At 41.4% G+C, this 19,242-nt stretch overlaps 1 protein-coding gene across 1 annotated transcript in view; it reads left to right on the top strand.

Moving 5' to 3' along the window:
- pmepa1 (prostate transmembrane protein, androgen induced 1) overlaps positions 1–18,399 on the top strand; it is a 52,025-nt gene extending 33,626 nt beyond the window's left edge. The window contains 5 exon segments of the mRNA XM_028575796.1: positions 8,200–8,354; positions 10,375–10,428; positions 10,566–10,583; positions 10,585–11,000; positions 15,484–18,399. Coding sequence (XP_028431597.1) covers positions 8,200–8,354; positions 10,375–10,428; positions 10,566–10,583; positions 10,585–11,000; positions 15,484–15,796 — 956 coding nt within the window. The 3' untranslated portion in view covers positions 15,797–18,399.
- The last annotated feature ends 843 nt before the right edge of the window (positions 18,400–19,242 follow it).

The following is a 19,242-nucleotide window of genomic DNA, read 5'->3' as shown; positions in this document are numbered from 1 at the left end:
AGTGATTAGACGTGACCATGTACTGTAGCGTGATCCAGTGATTAGACGTGACCATGTACTGTAGCGTGATCCAGTGATTAGACGTGACCATGTACTGTAGCGTGATCCAGTGATTAGACGTGACCATGTACTGTAGCGTGATCCAGTGATTAGACGTGACCAGGTACTGTAGCGTGATCCAGTGATTAGACGTGACCAGGTACTGTAGCGTGATCCAGTGATTAGACGTGACCATGTACTGTAGCGTGATCCAGTGATTAGACGTGACCAGGTACTGTAGCGTGATCCAGTGATTAGACGTGACCATGTACTGTAGCGTGATCCAGTGATTAGACGTGACCATGTACTGTAGCGTGATCCAGTGATTAGACGTGACCAGGTACTGTAGCGTGATCCAGTGATTAGACGTGACCATGTAGGCCTACTGTAGCGTGATCCAGTGATTAGACGTGACCATGTACTGTAGCGTGATCCAGTGATTAGACGTGACCATGTACTGTAGCGTGATCCAGTGATTAGACGTGACCATGTAGGCCTACTGTAGCGTGATCCAGTGATTAGACGTGACCATGTAGGCCTACTGTAGCGTGAACCAGTGATTAGACGTGACCATGTACTGTAGCGTGATCCAGTGATTAGACGTGACCATGTAGGCCTACTGTAGCGTGATCCAGTGATTAGACGTGACCATGTAGGCTACTGTAGCGTGATCCAGTGATTAGACGTGACCATGTAGGCCTACTGTAGCGTGAACCAGTGATTAGACGTGACCATGTAGGCCTACTGTAGCGTGATCCAGTGATTAGACGTGACCATGTACTGTAGCGTGATCCAGTGATTAGACGTGACCATGTAGGCCTACTGTAGCGTGATCCAGTGATTAGACGTGACCATGTAGGCCTACTGTAGCGTGATCCAGTGATTAGACGTGACCATGTAGGCCTACTGTAGCGTGAACCAGTGATTAGACGTGACCATGTAGGCCTACTGTAGCGTGATCCAGTGATTAGACGTGACCATGTACTGTAGCGTGATCCAGTGATTAGACGTGACCATGTAGGCCTACTGTAGCGTGATCCAGTGATTAGACGTGACCATGTAGGCCTACTGTAGCGTGATCCAGTGATTAGACGTGACCGTGTACTGTAGCGTGATCCAGTGATTAGACGTGACCATGTAGGCCTACTGTAGCGTGATCCAGTGATTAGACGTGACCATGTAGGCCTACTGTAGCGTGAACCAGTGATTAGACGTGACCATGTAGGCCTACTGTAGCGTGATCCAGTGATTAGACGTGACCACGTAGGCCTACTGTAGCGTGATCCAGTGATTAGACGTTACCGTGTACTGTAGCGTGATCCAGTGATTAGACGTGACCATGTAGGCCTAATGTAGCGTGATCCAGTGATTAGACGTTACCGTGTACTGTAGCGTGATCCAGTGATTATACGTGACCATGTAGGCCTACTGTAGCGTGATCCAGTGATTAGACGTGACCATGTAGGCCTACTGTAGCATGAACCAGTGATTAGACGTGACCATGTAGGCCTACTGTAGCGTGAACCAGTAATTAGACGTGACCATGTAGGCCTACTGTAGCGTGATCCAGTGATTAGACGTGACCATGTAGGCCTACTGTAGCGTGATCCAGTGATTAGACGTGACCATGTAGGCCTACTGTAGCGTGATCCAGTGATTAGACGTGACCATGTAGGCCTACTGTAGTGTGATCCAGTGATTAGACGTGACCATGTAGGCCTACTGTAGCGTGATCCAGTGATTAGACGTGACCGGCGATTCTGATGTCTTTGTCGTAAATATTGAGTTTACAAACGATCAGTTTATTGTTGTGAATTCTGTTGTTGTAGAGAAGTTGAAGCTGCAGATTCTGCTCTCCCACCCATCCTCACCCCTTCTCTCTCTCTGTCTGTCTGTCTCTCTCTCTCTCTCTCTCTCTCTCTCTGTCTCTCTGTCTGTCTCTCTGTCTGTCTCTCTCTCTCTCATCATTATTCTGTCTGTCTCTCTGATCCATCTGTGTCTCCCAGACGCTCCCACCACTCCGCCTCTTTCTCTCTCTCGTCTCTTTCTTCTCTGTCTCTCCCCCCCCCTCTCCCTCACATTCACCCCTTTTGTTCCCAGCTATTGGGAGGGGGGTTGGTCAGCTGTTTCCTCAGTATGTGTGTGTGTGTGTGTGTGTGTGTGTGTGTCCGGGCAGTGTGGGAATCTGTGTGAGAAAAAGTTGCAGACAAAGCTCAGTCTAGCTTCAGAGTGTGTGTGTCAGCCGACGAGGACACACACACACACACCCAGCGTTGCAGCATCCACGGGACGGGACATGTAGTCTGGAGTTTAACTGCAGCGGGAGGACTTGTTTATTAGTTAGATTTTTAGTTTTGGGTTCAGTTTTTGGGAAGAAGGTCTTCAGGTTACTGATCCTGGCTGGAGAAAGTCTGAACGGAGAGAGCATGCAGCCTCCGTCAGGAAGCCACAACCATGACAACTGTGTTCAGACGCAACTGTGCGGTGAGTTTGTCATCGGGAGCTTTAATCTTAAATCGGTTGTGATTTCATATGTTGTATACACTAAGGACTAATATTGTTGAGGATATATGATACTCCTGGAGTTATTACGTGAATCCTTTAACCCTCATGCCCTCCTTAAAAAAACTTACTCTGGACACCTTCGAGGCAAAAATGGCCACACACACAAAAACTGTTATTAAATCATCATATATCAATATTTTTTTCGGCTTTTTTTTCTCATAAATCACTTAAACAACTTCTAACTTGTTCAAAACTACCAAACATTCAATAATTTTCAGGATTTTAACCCTTTAAATGCCAGTTTATTGATTTGAAGTATGTCATTATTTATAAAAAAACAAACAAAAAATGATTTATTTTCCATATAATGATTAATATGTAGATGGGGCTTTAGTGGTGATTAGAGGCTTGGATATAAAATGTCATGCCATAAGCAGTAACGCAGCAAAAATTATCACAAAATGAAAAAAAAAACTTGAGAAAAATGTACAAAAATGGCCGAGGAGGGCATGAGGGTTAAAGGCTTTATGATGATAATGATGATGAAAAAGGAATAGACTGGAATACCTTTGTGTTTTGGACTGTTAGTCGGGTATAAAAGACTCCACCTTGGACCCTGGGAACTTGTCAATGGCAGTTTTCACAATTTTTCTCACATTTTATAGACTGAACTATGAATAACTCCATGCATTGTGCTCCTATGGTTATGTGGAAGTAGAAGGGTGCTTTTAATCTGCAGACCTGAGTCCAAGTAGAGCTGGGCAGTATATGGATATTATATCAGTATCGTGATATGAGACTAGGTATCGTCTTAGATTCTGGATATCGTGATATGACATAAGTGTCTTTTCCTGGTGTTAAAGGCTGTATTACAGTAAAGTGATGTCCTTTTCTGAACTTACCAGACTGTTGTAACTCTTCTATTATTCACCTTTACCCCCTTAGTCAATATATCTACATTACTGATGATTGATGAAAATCTCATTATGTAAATATTCTGTGAAATTACCAATAGTCAACACTGCAGTATCGTTGTGGTATCGATATCGAGGTATTTGGTCAAAAATATCGTGGTATTTGATTTTCTGCGTATCGCCCAGCCCTAGGCTGAAGCCAAGGCTATCCTATAATACCCATAGAATACTTAAGCACAATCCTAGTCATTTTACATTTTAATCAACTTAATTTTTTGGGGGGCATGTCTGCCTTTTATTAGAGAGGAAAGCTGAGATATGAAAGGGGGAAAGATATGCAGCAAAACTGCCACAGGTCGGACTCGAATGCTGGACCCTCTGCGTTGAGGAATAAACTCTCTGCATATGTGCGCCTGCTCTACCAACTGAGCTAACCGGCCACAATTATTTTAGATTTTAAAGGTTTTATTTTAAAACTGTGATGCTCTGTTGCTTCTGTGTGGGTTGTGTCTCTATGAGTTGAACATCTGTGAGGTTAAGACTGAAGAGCCAATTTGGAGACTTCTTGATAGGCTTTGGAGAAATGGTGATGACTGAAAAGAACAGGTTTTGGGTTGCCAGGTATGAAAATCCATCCTGTATATTTGATAAAAATGCACTCAGCTCACAATTCGATGCAATTCACGATTATTTTAACAGAATGAGCTGCAGACAAATGGCTGAAAAATGTTCATTTTATTTATATAAACTGTGCAAAACAGACGTGTCTTCTTATCAAAAAGTGCAAATAGTATTTTATCTTAAATAACAAAAATCCCACATCAAAACTACTAAATTAATAGAAAAAATCCCTTCCAATAAATGAACTAGGAACACATAGTGACGTCTGAAGTCACACAAAACTAGATCAGATTAGACTACACTGAACTGAACTGAAATGCACACCCATAAATTCTATGTTTGTAAATGACTTATGAACTATTAATAAGCCTGTAGTTATATCCATGTAATGTGTGACCTGGTCAGTAGAGTTGTGAAGTCGTATCGGGCTTGTTTTTAAGTTGTTGTTCTTGTTTGTTTAGGTTTCAGAGTGGGGAAAAAACTGGTTGAATACAAGTTTGAGAATCATGAATGGTTGAATTCATAAGAAGGTTTTGCATGAGTTCTAGGAGTCATCTGACTGTGTGTCTCTGTGTAATGGTTAGTCGGTCAGAAGAACACAACAAGGCTGTGAGAACTGGTGTGAACTGTCTGATTGGGTGTGTGTGTGTGTGTGTGTGTGTGTGTGTGTGTGTGTGTGTGTGTGTGTGTGTGTGTGTGTAGGTTACTTTATGTTCTTCTGTCTGACTTGGCCCTGACCTCCGCCTGCTCCCTGTAAAAGAAGTGTGAGAAAAAATGCTGTGTGTGTGTGTGTGTGTGTGTGTGTGTGTGTGTGTGTGTGTGTGTGTGTGTGTGTGTGTGTGTGTGTGTGTGTGTGTGTGTGTGTGTGTGTGTTGAGGGGGGTGGTGGATGCAGGAGTGGGGGTTTAGAGCAGACTGCCTCTAAACAAAGCTAGCCCTGTCTGTCTAGTCTAGTCTGGCTGTGTGTGTGTGTGTGTGTGTGTGTGTGTGTGTGTGTGTGTGTGTGTGTGTGTGTGTGTGTGTGACCTCTACCTAAGGACTACAGCTCTGTCTGGACTGTGTCTGAAAGCCTTTTCTTCTCACAGAAACATACAAACCTTGTTGCTGACTTGAGACTTTACAGTTAAAGCATTTAGACCCACGACCATTACAGACACAATGGAAATGGATGTAAATGGATGTAAATGGTAAACTGCTGATTGAAGTCATAGTAGGGCTAGTGTGTATTATTTATTAATTTGATTTTTTTATGTATTTCATCACCATATCCAATCAAGAAGCTCAAACCAACAATAAATGAATCAAGTACTGAAAAGATAAGATGACTTATCAATAGTTAATTCTAACTTTTGTGATATTCATGTATTGACACAACAAGTAAACTAAAGATGTCACACAATGTTATGACATTTTAAAGATCATTTAAATTGATTTACATCACCAGGCTGTGCAACCACAGCTTGATACAGTGCTGCTCATAAATATTCACACCCATGCTAAAGTTGACTCAAAAGAAGAATAAAAAAAATCATCTTTTGGAAATTGAGCTTAATGCCTTTAATTAAAAAATTGAGGAAAAATCCAACCTTTAAGATCACCAATTATCTTTGTGAATGAATAATGTATTGTAAATAAATAAATGTTCTTCCTTAAAATACAGGGGGCATAAGTCAGTCCACCCCTATGTTAGATTCCCATAGAGGCAGGCAGATTGTTATTTTTAAAGGCCAGTTATTTCATGGATCCAGGATACTATGCATCCTGATAAAGTTCCTAACTGAAATAAAAATTGATCAATTTCCAAAAGAATATTTTTTAATTGCTCTTTTTAGTCAACTTTTAGCATTGGGTCATATACATATGAGTACCACTGTATACTGTAGCTTATTCCTCTGTAGTTGACCACACGAAAACACAAGTTTCCCATGTGAAAAGACTAATAACTGTAATGTCCAGCATAAAAAATACAGCTGAAGTGAAAAAGGTTTCTCTTGGGACCAACAATCATAAAACATTGTGACACAGTCACAGTGTGTTGGTGCGTGGCCAGGTTGGCTCAGTGGTAGAGCAGGCGCACATATACAGAGAGGTTAATGCCTCAATGTTGGTGCCTCCACATGTACAATGTGTACATGTGAGTGTGGTTGTACCTGTGACTGCCCTACTTTACATTAAGCATTATGTTAGCTGTGTTTTTCTGTAGTGCTGTAAAAATAAGTTTATTATTTCAGGTTAATAAAGAGAAGTTCTATACAGTGTTGTACTGCCATTTTCTAAAAGCAGTGAGCTATTGAATAAAGCGTTTTGCTTTGCACTGTGCAATATATCCTGACTTATAGTCCATAGTATGAGCCAAGACCCCAAAAACACTGCATCCTACACTTCCCATAATGCAACTGGATGGAATGTTTTCATTAGACTCTCCCTGCCTGGGAAAACCCAGGGGGTAACCCTCTCTTCAGAACTCGAACTTCCTATGGCGCTATTTTGATGCTACCAAGCCATCACCTCCCGTTAGCATCCCATTGACTCCCATTCATTCTGACGTCACTTTGACAGAGAATAACTTTACATCTGAAGTGTTTAAAGACTCTATTTCTCCGTTGTTTATTTCTAAAGAAACACGACAATGTATAAAAGGCTCCATTACCTTGTAGCTCACGTTATGGCTCCGTAGCAGACGCTTTTATAACAATAGGCTAACGATTGGGTCATAACCACGAGACTTACTGTCACACAGTAGAGGAATTACCGTATAGTACAGGAGAAGCTCACAGGCAGTTTGGACTTCCATTAGCTGTTTAGGTTTAATTACTAATGTTAACTAGCATGTTAGTGATCAGTAATTACTAATGTTAACTAGCATGTTAGTGATCAGTAATTACTAATGTTAACTAGCATGTTAGTGATCAGTAATTACTAATGTTAACTAGCATGTTAGTGATCAGTAATTACTAATGTTAACTAGCATGTTAGTGATCAGTAATTACTAATGTTAACTAGCATGTTAGTTATCAATAATTACTAATGTTAACTAGCATGTTAGTGATCAGTGATTACTAATGTTAACTAGCATGTTAGTGATCAGTAATTACTAATGTTAACTAGCATGTTAGTGATCAGTAATTACTAATGTTAACTAGCATGTTAGTGATCAGTAATTAGTAATGTTAACTAGCATGTTAGTGATCAGTAATTACTAATGTTAACTAGCATGTTAGTTATCAATAATTACTAATGTTAACTAGCATGTTAGTGATCAGTAATTATTAATGTTAACTAGCATGTTAGTGATCAGTAATTACTAATGTTAACTAGCATGTTAGTGATCAGTAATTACTAATGTTAACTAGCATGTTAGTGATCAGTAATTACTAATGTTAACTAGCATGTTAGTGATCAGTAATTAGCCTGTGTCTATGTTATCTCCTTACATATACCTACACTCTCCGTCTCTGTGAGATTGGGAATGATTGAGATTTCTCTCTCACAGCTACCAGAAGACTTCACACTTTCAGACACGTTGCTCACGTCACATCTACGTCTTCAAGCTCAGTTGGAGGCTGCTCAGTAACACTCAGCCAGCACCGGGAAAGAGACTTCTGATATCCTCCACTGGTCTCAGACAGAGACACGGGGTCTGCTGGTCCAGTTTATATACTGTGTTAAAACCCTATGAGGTTAAAAAAAACGTTACACAAGGACTGAAGTGCCTGCGAGTTTGTGTAACAGCTGAATGTTTCCTGCAACAACAAAGCACTTGCTGTGTCTCTCTCTCCTCTCTTCTCTCTCCTGTGAAATGAAGCTGCCTTCAAGTGCGATCGGAAACGTAGAGCTCTATAACCAATCTGACGGAAAACATTAATTGTGAAATATAGAGTCTGCTTGTGCTACGTTGGGGGGTTAAATAACACAACAAACGGGCCCTTTGTTAAGTGACACTCCCACTCACTGCTTTTTTTCTTTTGTTGGTCTGAATGTAGCTTAATGACATCACTATGACATCAACAGAGGTTATGTTTCTCAGACTTTGACAAGCTCGCCCAGAGACGCCATTGTATTGTACTGGACTAACCACGGCCAGTAAACTGACCTTGGTCTTTGTCTCTGTGTTGTTGTAGCCCAGCTGGAGTTCGTCCAGATCCTGGTGATCGTGGTGGTGATGATGGTGATGGTGGTGGTCATCACTTGTCTGCTGAACCACTACCGCCTATCAGCACGCTCCCTCATCTCCAGACACGCCCCTGCACGCAGGAGACACCTGCCATTGGCCAACGTAAGTCTAACATTTACACCCAGTGTGTCCATGATGCTGGTATACATGCTATCCAAATAAATAATGAACTGAACAGCTAAATGTAAAAACACATCAGAGCATATTGCACAGGAAAGACTTGCTTACTTAATGTGTGTTAATACTGCAACTCATTGCCTTCAAAGTTCTTCTTGAGGGCATCAGATTAGATTTTTCTTTAAGTGAGTTAGTTTGACCAGATGGCTGCCTGATTATTTAAGATGCATATTTTGTTTCTCTAGAATAACATAGTGGCTTAATAATGACAAAGAAATAGTTGCTAAGCTAAGGTGAAATATATGAATTCCTTTAGAAAAAGTGGGTAATTTTTACTGAAAGATATTTTTGAGTCGCAAAAAAATAAAGCAGGATGTTAAATCATGTGGAGCAAACAGCAGCATGAATGCAGGAAATTAAAACATTTGAATTATGAATGTGATTACGAGTGTAACTTAAAAGCAGTCGAACATACTTAACAATATACTCAAATATGAGTGTAGAAACAGATCCCAGAACCCACGTTGCAGAATGGGCTGTGTGTCCACTAGTTTAGTCACAGTGAGGACAGCATCATGAGCGCTGAGTGACAGCATGTGATCTGGTGATTAAACACTGCTGCAGGCTAACGCTAACACACTGATTCATGTCTTCATTAAGGGCCACAGTGGCGCACACACACACACACACACACAGACAGACATCATCCTTTACTCATATCTTACTTGTAGACTGGAACTACACACACACACACACACACACACACACACATAGAGCTTCTGATAAGCTCAGGGGAGTCATCGTCCTAGTTAATTTGGATTAGCAGACAGACACACTGACACACATACAGTCAGTCAGACACGCAGGCAGACAGTTAGGACGCCAGAGAACAAAAAACCTGCACAAAAGTTGAAAAAGTTCCTTCCAAACATTTCTCTACAGAAGTAAAAGGATGCTTTTATCTTCTCACTGCAAGGCATCAAGACACAACAGATTTTACATCAGTGTGTGTATTCCTTCTGGGGAAGAGATAATCTAGTTTACTACTCCATGTATTATCAAGTCAGTTGTAGATCCATGTAGACTGATGGGGAATTTCTAGGAGCCAGCAGTTTCCCACCACAGACTCCTTAATGTTAATATGGTTGTTAACTAGATGAAACCTTATTAATCTGCGCGGGGAGATTGGGTCATTACAGCAGCAAAAAGTAATTTGCAACAATGCAAAGACAATAACAAAGTGTGCATTGCTCAACCCTCTGAACAACACTATATGAATTTAACAAACAATTGATGAAATGTTAAATTTTTCAGTACTCTGATGTAAAGATACTACAGTAAGAGCAGACCTCATATAGGCAGCTACGAGATTTACTGAGACATAAAGACAATATTTGATGGGAATATTTTAAAAAGGCACTTTAGCAGTGAGTGTTGCCCTCTAGTGGACAGAAATGTAATCAAAGAAAAGCACAACAGAGCTGAGTTTCATGCACATGCTATGTTATATGCATGTAGTTTTTCACATATATATAAATAACACAAAGAAGTGTGCTCAAAAAATGCCAATACCACACTGAGTTTGCTTGATTTTAAAACATGGTCTTAACGGACACAGTTGTCCTACAACAAACTAAAGCATGCAATAAATGTATTTTTGAAATGCTAATTTATAAAGTACATATCAGCTGTAGTGTATAGTAGAGATTCAACCGCACATAAAGCACTATATAGTATGCTGTTGGAATAGCTTGGCTAGCTTTAATATGGTACATACATACTCATACTGCTGCTCTATGTCTCTCTTTGTCAGTTTTATTAAAATCAGCTTAATTGACATGATATACAGTACAGTATCACAGGTATAGATAGTACTAAAGACACATGTGATACCTTTGGTAAATGGGTTTAAATCAAAGTGAAATTGCTCACTAGATGAACTCAGAGATGCTCTCTCTCTCCCTCTCTCTCTCTCTCTCTCTCTCTCTCTCTCTCTCTCTCTCAGGAGGCAGGTCTGTGGTCTTCTGAGGCGACAAGGACAACCAGTGGTCTTAACGAGGTGAGTGAAGAAACATTTGGTCGCAGCAAGCAGGTTCATTTAACCAAAAATCTGCTAAATTAAAACAAAAGAAAACAGCTAAGTTTGATGTTACAAAGTGTGGCACAGCAGTAATCCAATGTCATTCTTCACCACAGCACCAGGTGTATAACCCACGGCCTCCAGACCGAGGGGTCCCCTCATCCTACCTACAGAGTGAGCCCCAACACCCCCCCCCACGCCCAGCCCCAGCTCCAGTCCCACCCCCAGCTCCAGTCCCACCCCCAGCTTCAGTCCCACCCCCAGCTCCAGTCCCAACCCAAGCTCCAGTCCCAGCGCTTCCAGCACACATACGCCCCGAGTCGCTTCCAGCCGACATACCCCTACCTACCCCAGAGTCTCATCGATCTTCCCCCCACCATCTGCCTCTCGGACGGAGAGGAGCCCCCTCCGTACCAGGGCCTCTGCACCCTGCAGCTTCGGGACCCGGAGCAACAGATGGAGCTGAACCGCGAGTCGGTCAGAGCACCGCCCAATCGAACAGTGTTCGATTCCCACTCCCTCAACCCATCCAGCTCCTGTCTGCAGGCCAGGTATCAATCAACAAGTTGTCGGTCATTTGTTGTGTTTGAAGTCACTCCATTACTATCCATGACCCTAAGTTTCTCTTGTGTAGTTTTTTTTTTTTACACGCTCTCTGTCTTTATCTCCGTCCTTATAGACCTATAGACCTTTTTCACGGCAGACATGTTCACATGTCATAGTAGGAACAGCACAGGTGTATTCAGAACCATTAATGATGGCTGCATTCCACTTAGGAGAGGTCCTGGTATTAAACCATTAATGATGGCTGCATTCCACTTAGGAGAGACCCTGGTATTAAACCATTAATGATGGCTGCATTCCACTTAGGAGAGGTCCTGGTATTAAACCATTACTGATGGCTACATTCCACTTAGGAGAGGCCCTGGTATTAAACCATTAATGATGGCTGCATTCCACTTAGGAGAGGTCCTGGTATTGTACATGCTGACTCACTGAAATATCTCACTGGGACACTTGATGGAACTGAGCCATTGTTAAGGTTATCAATTTCAGCTGTGCTTTTCAAAATGTCTGCTGTGAAAAAGGTCCATTGGGAAGTCAAACTATATATAATCGTAGTCCTAACATTAATAAACGTGATGCCTTCCTCATTCTGACATTGATTGTAGTTGCCAGCAATGTTTGCTTAGTGTGTTAACAAAGCGGTACAAAGGTTGTGGCAGCCACACAGGCCACCAGCAACTTAAAATTCTGCCTCAATAGTTCTTGTGCCATTAGAAAGTACTACCTCCAGAGCATGACCTGAAATGTTAGTTTGTTAGGTCAAAACGCAAGTAAGGTTTCTGAGTTCCTAAAATGGTTCCTGTGGTGGAAATGGGCTATTCGTGTAGGTACCATGTTACATAATTTTTCATTTTAAAAAAAGTATAAAATTATCTGATTCCAGCTCCTTAAATGTGAATATTTTCTAGTGTCTTCTCTCTTCTGGGACAGTAAACTGAATATCTTTGAGTTCTGGACAAAACAAGACATTTGAGAACGTCATCTTGGCTTTGGGATAACACTGATCTACATTTTCTATCATTTTCTGACATTTTATAGACCCAACAACTAATCAAATAATCGAGAAAATAATAGACACATTAATTGTCAATGAAAGTAATCATTAGTTGCAGCCCTAAACATCTTGATGCGTTAGCCCTACCTTTCTTCGTAATCCTTAGTCTCATTATTCTGATCTTACAGTCTGCCTGTTCCCATTATTCTGATCTTACAGTCTGCCTGTTCCTCATTATTCTGATCTTACAGTCTGCCTGTTCCTCATTATTCTGATCTTACAGTCTGCCTGTTCCTCATTATTCTGATCTTACAGTCTGTCTGTTCCTCATTATTCTGATCTTACAGTCTGCCTGTTCCTCATTATTCTGATCTTACAGTCAACCTGTTCCTCATTATTCTGATCTTACAGTCAGCCTGTTCCTCATTATTCTGATCTTACAGTCTGCCTGTTCCTCATTATTCTGATCTTACAGTCTGCCTGTTCCTCATTATTCTGATCTTACAGTCTGCCTGTTCCCCATTATTCTGACCTTACAGTCTGCCTGTTCCTCATTATTCTGACCTTACAGTCTGCCTGTTCCTCATTATTCTGACCTTACAGTCTGCCTGTTCCTCATTATTTTGACCTTACAGTCTGCCTGTTCCTCATTATTCTGACCTTACAGTCTGCCTGTTCCTCATTATTCTGATCTTACAGTCTGCCTGTTCCCTATTATTCTGACCTTACAGTCAACCTGTTCCTCATTATTTTGACCTTACAGTCTGCCTGTTCCTCATTATTCTGACCTTACAGTCTGCCTGTTCCTCATTATTCTGACCTTACAGTCTGCCTGTTCCTCATTATTCTGACCTTACAGTCTGCCTGTTCCTCATTATTCTGACCTTACAGTCTGCCTGTTCCTCATTATTCTGACCTTACAGTCTGCCTGTTCCTCATTATTCTGATCTTACAGTCTGCCTGTTCCTCATTATTCTGACCTTACATTCTGCCTGTTCCTCATTATTCTGACCTTACAGTCTGCCTGTTCCTCATTATTCTGATCTTACAGTCTGCCTGTTCCTCATTATTCTGACCTTACAGTCTGCCTGTTCCTCATTATTCTGACCTTACAGTCTGCCTGTTCCTCATTATTCTGATCTTACAGTCTGCCTGTTCCTCATTATTCTGATCTTACAGTCAACCTGTTCCTCATTATTCTGACCTTACAGTCTGCCTGTTCCTCATTATTCTGATCTTACAGTCAGCCTGTTCCTCATTATTCTGATCTTACAGTCTGCCTGTTCCTCATTATTCTGACCTTACAGTCTGCCTGTTCCTCATTATTCTGACCTTACAGTCAACCTGTTCCTCATTATTCTGACCTTACAGTCTGCCTGTTCCTCATTATTCTGACCTTACAGTCTGCCCTGTTCCTCATTATTCTGACCTTACAGTCTGCCTGTTCCTCATTATTCTGACCTTACAGTCTGCCTGTTCCTCATTATTCTGACCTTACAGTCTGCCTGTTCCTCATTATTTTGACCTTACAGTCTGCCTGTTCCTCATTATTCTGACCTTACAGTCTGCCTGTTCCTCATTATTCTGATCTTACAGTCTGCCTGTTCCTTTATTGATTCAACCTGTTCCTCATTATTTTGACCTTACAGTCTGCCTGTTCCTCATTATTCTGACCTTACAGTCTGCCTGTTCCTCATTATTCTGATCTTACAGTCTGCCTGTTCCTCATTATTCTGACCTTACAGTCAACCTGTTCCTCATTATTCTGATCTTACAGTCTGCCTGTTCCTCATTATTCTGACCTTACATTCTGCCTGTTCCTCATTATTCTGACCTTACAGTCTGCCTGTTCCTCATTATTCTGATCTTACACTCTGCCTGTTCCTCATTATTCTGACCTTACATTCTGCCTGTTCCTCATTATTCTGACCTTACAGTCTGCCTGTTCCTCATTATTCTGATCTCACAGTCTGCCTGTTCCTCATTATTCTGACCTTACATTCTGCCTGTTCCTCATTATTCTGAACTTACAGTCAGCCTGTTCCTCATTATTCTGATCTTACAGTCTGCCTGTTCCTCATTATTCTGATCTTACAGTCAACCTGTTCCTCATTATTCTGACCTTACAGTCTGCCTGTTCCTCATTATTCTGATCTTACAGTCAGCCTGTTCCTCATTATTCTGATCTTACAGTCAGCCTGTTCCTCATTATTCTGACCTTACAGTCTGCCTGTTCCTCATTATTCTGACCTTACAGTCAACCTGTTCCTCATTATTCTGACCTTACAGTCTGCCTGTTCCTCATTATTCTGACCTTACAGTCTGCCTATTCCCCATTATTCTGACCTTACAGTCTGCCTGTTCCTCATTATTCTGACCTTACAGTCTGCCTGTTCCTCATTATTCTGACCTTACAGTCTGCCTGTTCCTCATTATTCTGATCTTACAGTCAACCTGTTCCTCATTATTCTGATCTTACAGTCAGCCTGTTCCTCATTATTCTGATCTTACAGTCTGCCTGTTCCTCATTATTCTGATCTTACAGTCAACCTGTTCCTCATTATTCTGATCTTACAGTCAGCCTGTTCCTCATTATTCTGATCTTACAGTCAACCTGTTCCTCATTATTCTGATCTTACAGTCAGCCTGTTCCTCATTATTCTGATCTTACAGTCAACCTGTTCCTCATTATTCTGATCTTACAGTCAGCCTGTTCCTCATTATTCTGATCTTACAGTCTGCCTGTTCCTCATTATTCTGATCTTACAGTCAACCTGTTCCTCATTATTCTGATCTTACAGTCAGCCTGTTCCTCATTATTCTGATCTTACAGTCAACCTGTTCCTCATTATTCTGATCTTACAGTCAGCCTGTTCCTCATTATTCTGATCTTACAGTCAGCCTGTTCCTCATTATTCTGACCTTACAGTCTGCCTGTTCCTCATTATTCTGACCTTACAGTCTGCCTGTTCCTCATTATTCTGACCTTACAGTCTGCCTGTTCCTCATTATTCTGACCTTACAGTCTGCCTGTTCCCATTATTCTGATCTTACAGTCTGCCTGTTCCTCATCATTCTGCTCCCATCAGTATTATTTATCCAATCCAATCCGCTTTATTTATATAGCATGATTTTAACAAACACAAGCTTTACAAAGTGCTGCACAAAAAGATAAAACCGAATAAATAGATAACACAATAAAAGCACCATAAAAAGATGTACCCAATATAAAGATAAATGCAATAAAAATAAAATTAAATAAGTAGAATAAATAAAAAGCTAAAATGCACTGCCCGCACATAATTAAAATATGCAAGTATACACATAAGATCAACAACTCTGCCTGGTGTTAAAAGCCAAAGAAAAGAGGTGGGTTTTAAGAAGCGTTTTAACATTAGACCGAGAGGATGTCTAATGTGCAGAAGCATTAGAGCTTAAGCCTAGCTTTATGACCCATGTTTTTCTGTTTCCAGTCTGCAGGCCCCTCCTCCGAGTGTCCATTCAGGCGTCAGCGTGCTAGAAGCCCAGGAGACCTTGTCCCGGCATCAGAAGCAGGGCTCTCGAGTAGAAGGAGCTCCCCCGACCTACAGCGAGGTGATCGGGCACTACTACCACCCAACATCCCTGACCCCCAGCCACAACCATCGGACTGTATCGTCCTCGCTAGCACCCCCGTCCTCATTCATACACGGCCTGCTCCGACCTCCGCCTCAGCAGCAGGGAAGTGTTGGCAACAGGAATGCACGGAACACGAAGGAGAAATCCCAGAAGCCCCAGCAGGTGTGACAGTACTGCCTCCTTATTCCTAGCCTGCAGGGAGGAAAAAACAGGATTTATTTGTCTGCTCGCCACTTGCCAAGTGGTTAGAGCCAATGAGGAACGACCTGGTGACTAGTAGAAATCCACTTTGAATGGTTTAAGGGCTGATTCTCGTTAGTTGTAGTTGTAGCTGACATGTGGTCAGTTTCCCCCAGTTCATGGATCGGGCTAGGACTGAAGAAGCAGCATTTCGTGTCCGAGGAGCACTTCAGATGAGCCGACGATGCCAGAGATGGAGGGGAGAAGGTGCGAAGGGAAAGGTGGATACAGAAGCCTCTGTCTTCTCTTAAACAACTTCACATCATCCCTCCTCCATTAGACTGATCTAAACTAGTCTTCATTCATTATACATATTTACTCGTTCTGTTTGTTTCTAGAGATCTTTTGAACGTTTGTTAATCTGTTCGTCTTTTTTCGCGCTTACAAAAAGCCGTTCTATCAAAGGCAAAATGGCGAAATGTTGCAATCTTGTTGTTTTCTTCCAGGTTTTTGTTTTCTATTGATAATCCCCCTTGCTGCTTTGACGTCATTCAGTTGGGTTTCAAGTCCACGACTGCACAGTAACCAACGTTGGCAGTGACTCCTGCATCAGGCGTTAGCTGGGTCGCTGGGACACGTCCGCACATTAGGCTACTTCCAGAAAGACATTAGATTTAGTTAGCGCTATCTTAAACTAGCTTAGCAGTCGTAGCACAGTGCTCAAGCTAAACGTTCTGCCTTATATATCGACCAACCGATGTAGGAGTTCTCGCTAAAATCCTTTTTTAGTTTTAGTTTTCTAAAGAAGGTTTGCACAAAGTTCAAGACTCTTCACCACAGAAACAGAGATATGATTGATGAGAGAGAAATCGGAGAAAGTAGGGGTATTTTTCTAAACTTGATAGATTCTTATGAGTAAAGATGTTGTTTTTTTGTGTTTTTATATGTTGTCTAGTTTGTAGAAAAAGAAACATCATTAATCTGTTGGGGTGCCAACTTTCACGTTGAACATTTTGCTACATACATGTTGGCATGTATTACATTTTGAGTATATATACACACATCGAGAGCGAAATTAAAAGCACGAATTTAGAGTTATTTATATAATTGCTGAAAAGAATTGCACTATTTTTTTAGTATGCGCAGATGGAGCGTGTGAGAGAGACCTTTATTGTGAAGGAGCTCTGTCTATTGAGGCATAAACAGAAGGAGAGACCTGAACCCACGGACCCAGCTCAGTGCACAGCAGCCGATATCACCAGAACATATCACGGGCAGATTCTGACTTGGGTTCAATGGACTCGGATCTACCATTACTGTGCCATTGATGTAAAAAAAATGAATCCTTCACTTATGCAAATGTCCGAGTCCTTCCTGCGAGCCAACCACAAGTCAGTATTTAAACCTGTAGGCCCAATCAGAAACTCTGCTTGTAGCTCTTTCTCATCCTATTGGCCGAATCGTTGGCCAATCCCAAAGCTGGCTGTCGCTACCTCGACCAAAACAAGCCAAGCACATACGAGTTTGCTCACGTTGATCAGATCTTTGACACATGCAACAAATGTCTGAACCAATCACAACAATGTGTAATGTAAGAGTAGAGTAAAGTAGAGTGTAGAGTTAGCTTGTAATCCTGCTGTGTTATTTTATTTGAATGTCAGAAGTTTTGTTCATTGAGTGAAAAGAGAGAGAAACAATGCAGACCAGAGACGCCTAACGTCCCCTTCCTAGTGCACTGCTGAGGAAGGAAGCCAGGTCGCCCTACAGGCCCGAAATGAGTGATACGCTGACTGTGCACTGCTGTGGCCACACACACATACATGCACACATTAGACCAGCGTTTCTGGTCACACATCTCCCGTTTCTTTTAAAGTCTCGACACACACACAATCCCCGCTGTTGCAGGCATCTTTGAGCACTTTACTGCACCAGGAAAGAGACAACAATCTTCTGTCAGCCAGCGTCAGCCGAAAAAACTTAAAAACTACGGTAGAACCCTTTAATATTGTAGGTTAGATTCCCCAACCTTTAGAGCCACACTTTTAAAAGATGCAAAGAGTTGTGCTCCAGAACTTTAAAGATCCTTCAATTGGAAACATATTCTAACCTGAGGACCTGGAATCATTGACTTATCGTTGTGAAGGCCGGGCTGGGTATCTAAGTTCTTCAGTACTAGTACCAGTGACTAGTTTCAGTACTAGTACCAGTAACTAATTTCAGTATCAGTACCAACATTACTGTGAGAAACATAGTTGTGTTTTTCTGCAAGACTTGTCATTTCTCAAATGTTAAAATGTGTTTGTCGGCTAAATAAAAATACAGTTTTAATTTGGCAAAACTTTTATTTAATTTAGTTTATTATTTTATTTGTCAGGGACCATGCACAGTTCAAGCCCTGTACCAGTGTTAGCTATACAGCTAATATACATCTGTGGTCCCTGGGCAAGGGAGAGAAAAGGACAATATAGACAATATAAAATCAGGAACTTTATTATCAAAGAAGGAGTAAATGTGATTAGGCAGATACTCTGTGCTGCGGACACAGTTCTGTCAGCACCATAACATTATTATTAACATGTTATGTCTTTTCTATCTGGACCTTGAGTCTATATATATATATATATATATATATATATATATATATATATATATATATATATATATATATATTATTATTATAGAGGTTTGATACCCAGCCCGCAGAGTTATGACGGACTAAATATTTCTTATCTCTCCTCCCTGTGGTGGATTTTGTAACTTTTCGAGCAGAACTCTTTGTGCGTTGAACGCAGCACGAGATGGGTTGTCTAAACTAGACACACCGAAGTGTTGAAAAGTGACACGAGTGTTAATAGCAACTCTTCTTCTGTTGTCTCTTTGAGAGCAAGGGAGCTGTAGCTCGCTGAAGTAGAAGATTAGAACGGATTAGCGGACGTTGTTTTTTTTTTTCTTTGTCTTTTAGTTGCTTCTCGTTTTAAAAAGTGTTCGGTGGAACCTCAGCTCTGTTAACCAGGAGTCTGAGGTTGGCCAGTTGGATCTGTACTGATGAGAAGATGCCCTTTAGTGTCCAGTCTTTATGCAACAGCGCCCTCCTCAGGGACCGGACCGAACTGCAGCCAAAACCCCTGGAGCTGAATCACCTGTGTAGCCTGAGGAGAAGAGAGAGAAGAGAGTTAGATTTTTAAGTGTAATGTGACACGTGCCAGTGGCATGTACTTCCGTATGTCGATGTTTCCTCTCCACGTTTCTTCTTTTCCTAAATGTATGTTTACGCTGTGATGATGCAGACTGCCGTCCAGCGTAGACATCCACGCAGATAGCTCAAAATGCGTCCAGATAACACGCCACGTGGCTTTAGGAAAGTGGTCGTGTATGTTTACGTGAAGTCATTTACGCTTTTCATCATTTAAAGTATCAGAAATCAACACTTCCGG

This window comes from Perca flavescens, chromosome 4, assembly GCF_004354835.1.
Source record: "Perca flavescens isolate YP-PL-M2 chromosome 4, PFLA_1.0, whole genome shotgun sequence".
Lineage (NCBI taxonomy): Eukaryota > Metazoa > Chordata > Actinopteri > Perciformes > Percidae > Perca > Perca flavescens.
Note: the sequence above shows the minus strand (reverse complement) of the source record. Positions and strands in the feature narration are given on the sequence as shown.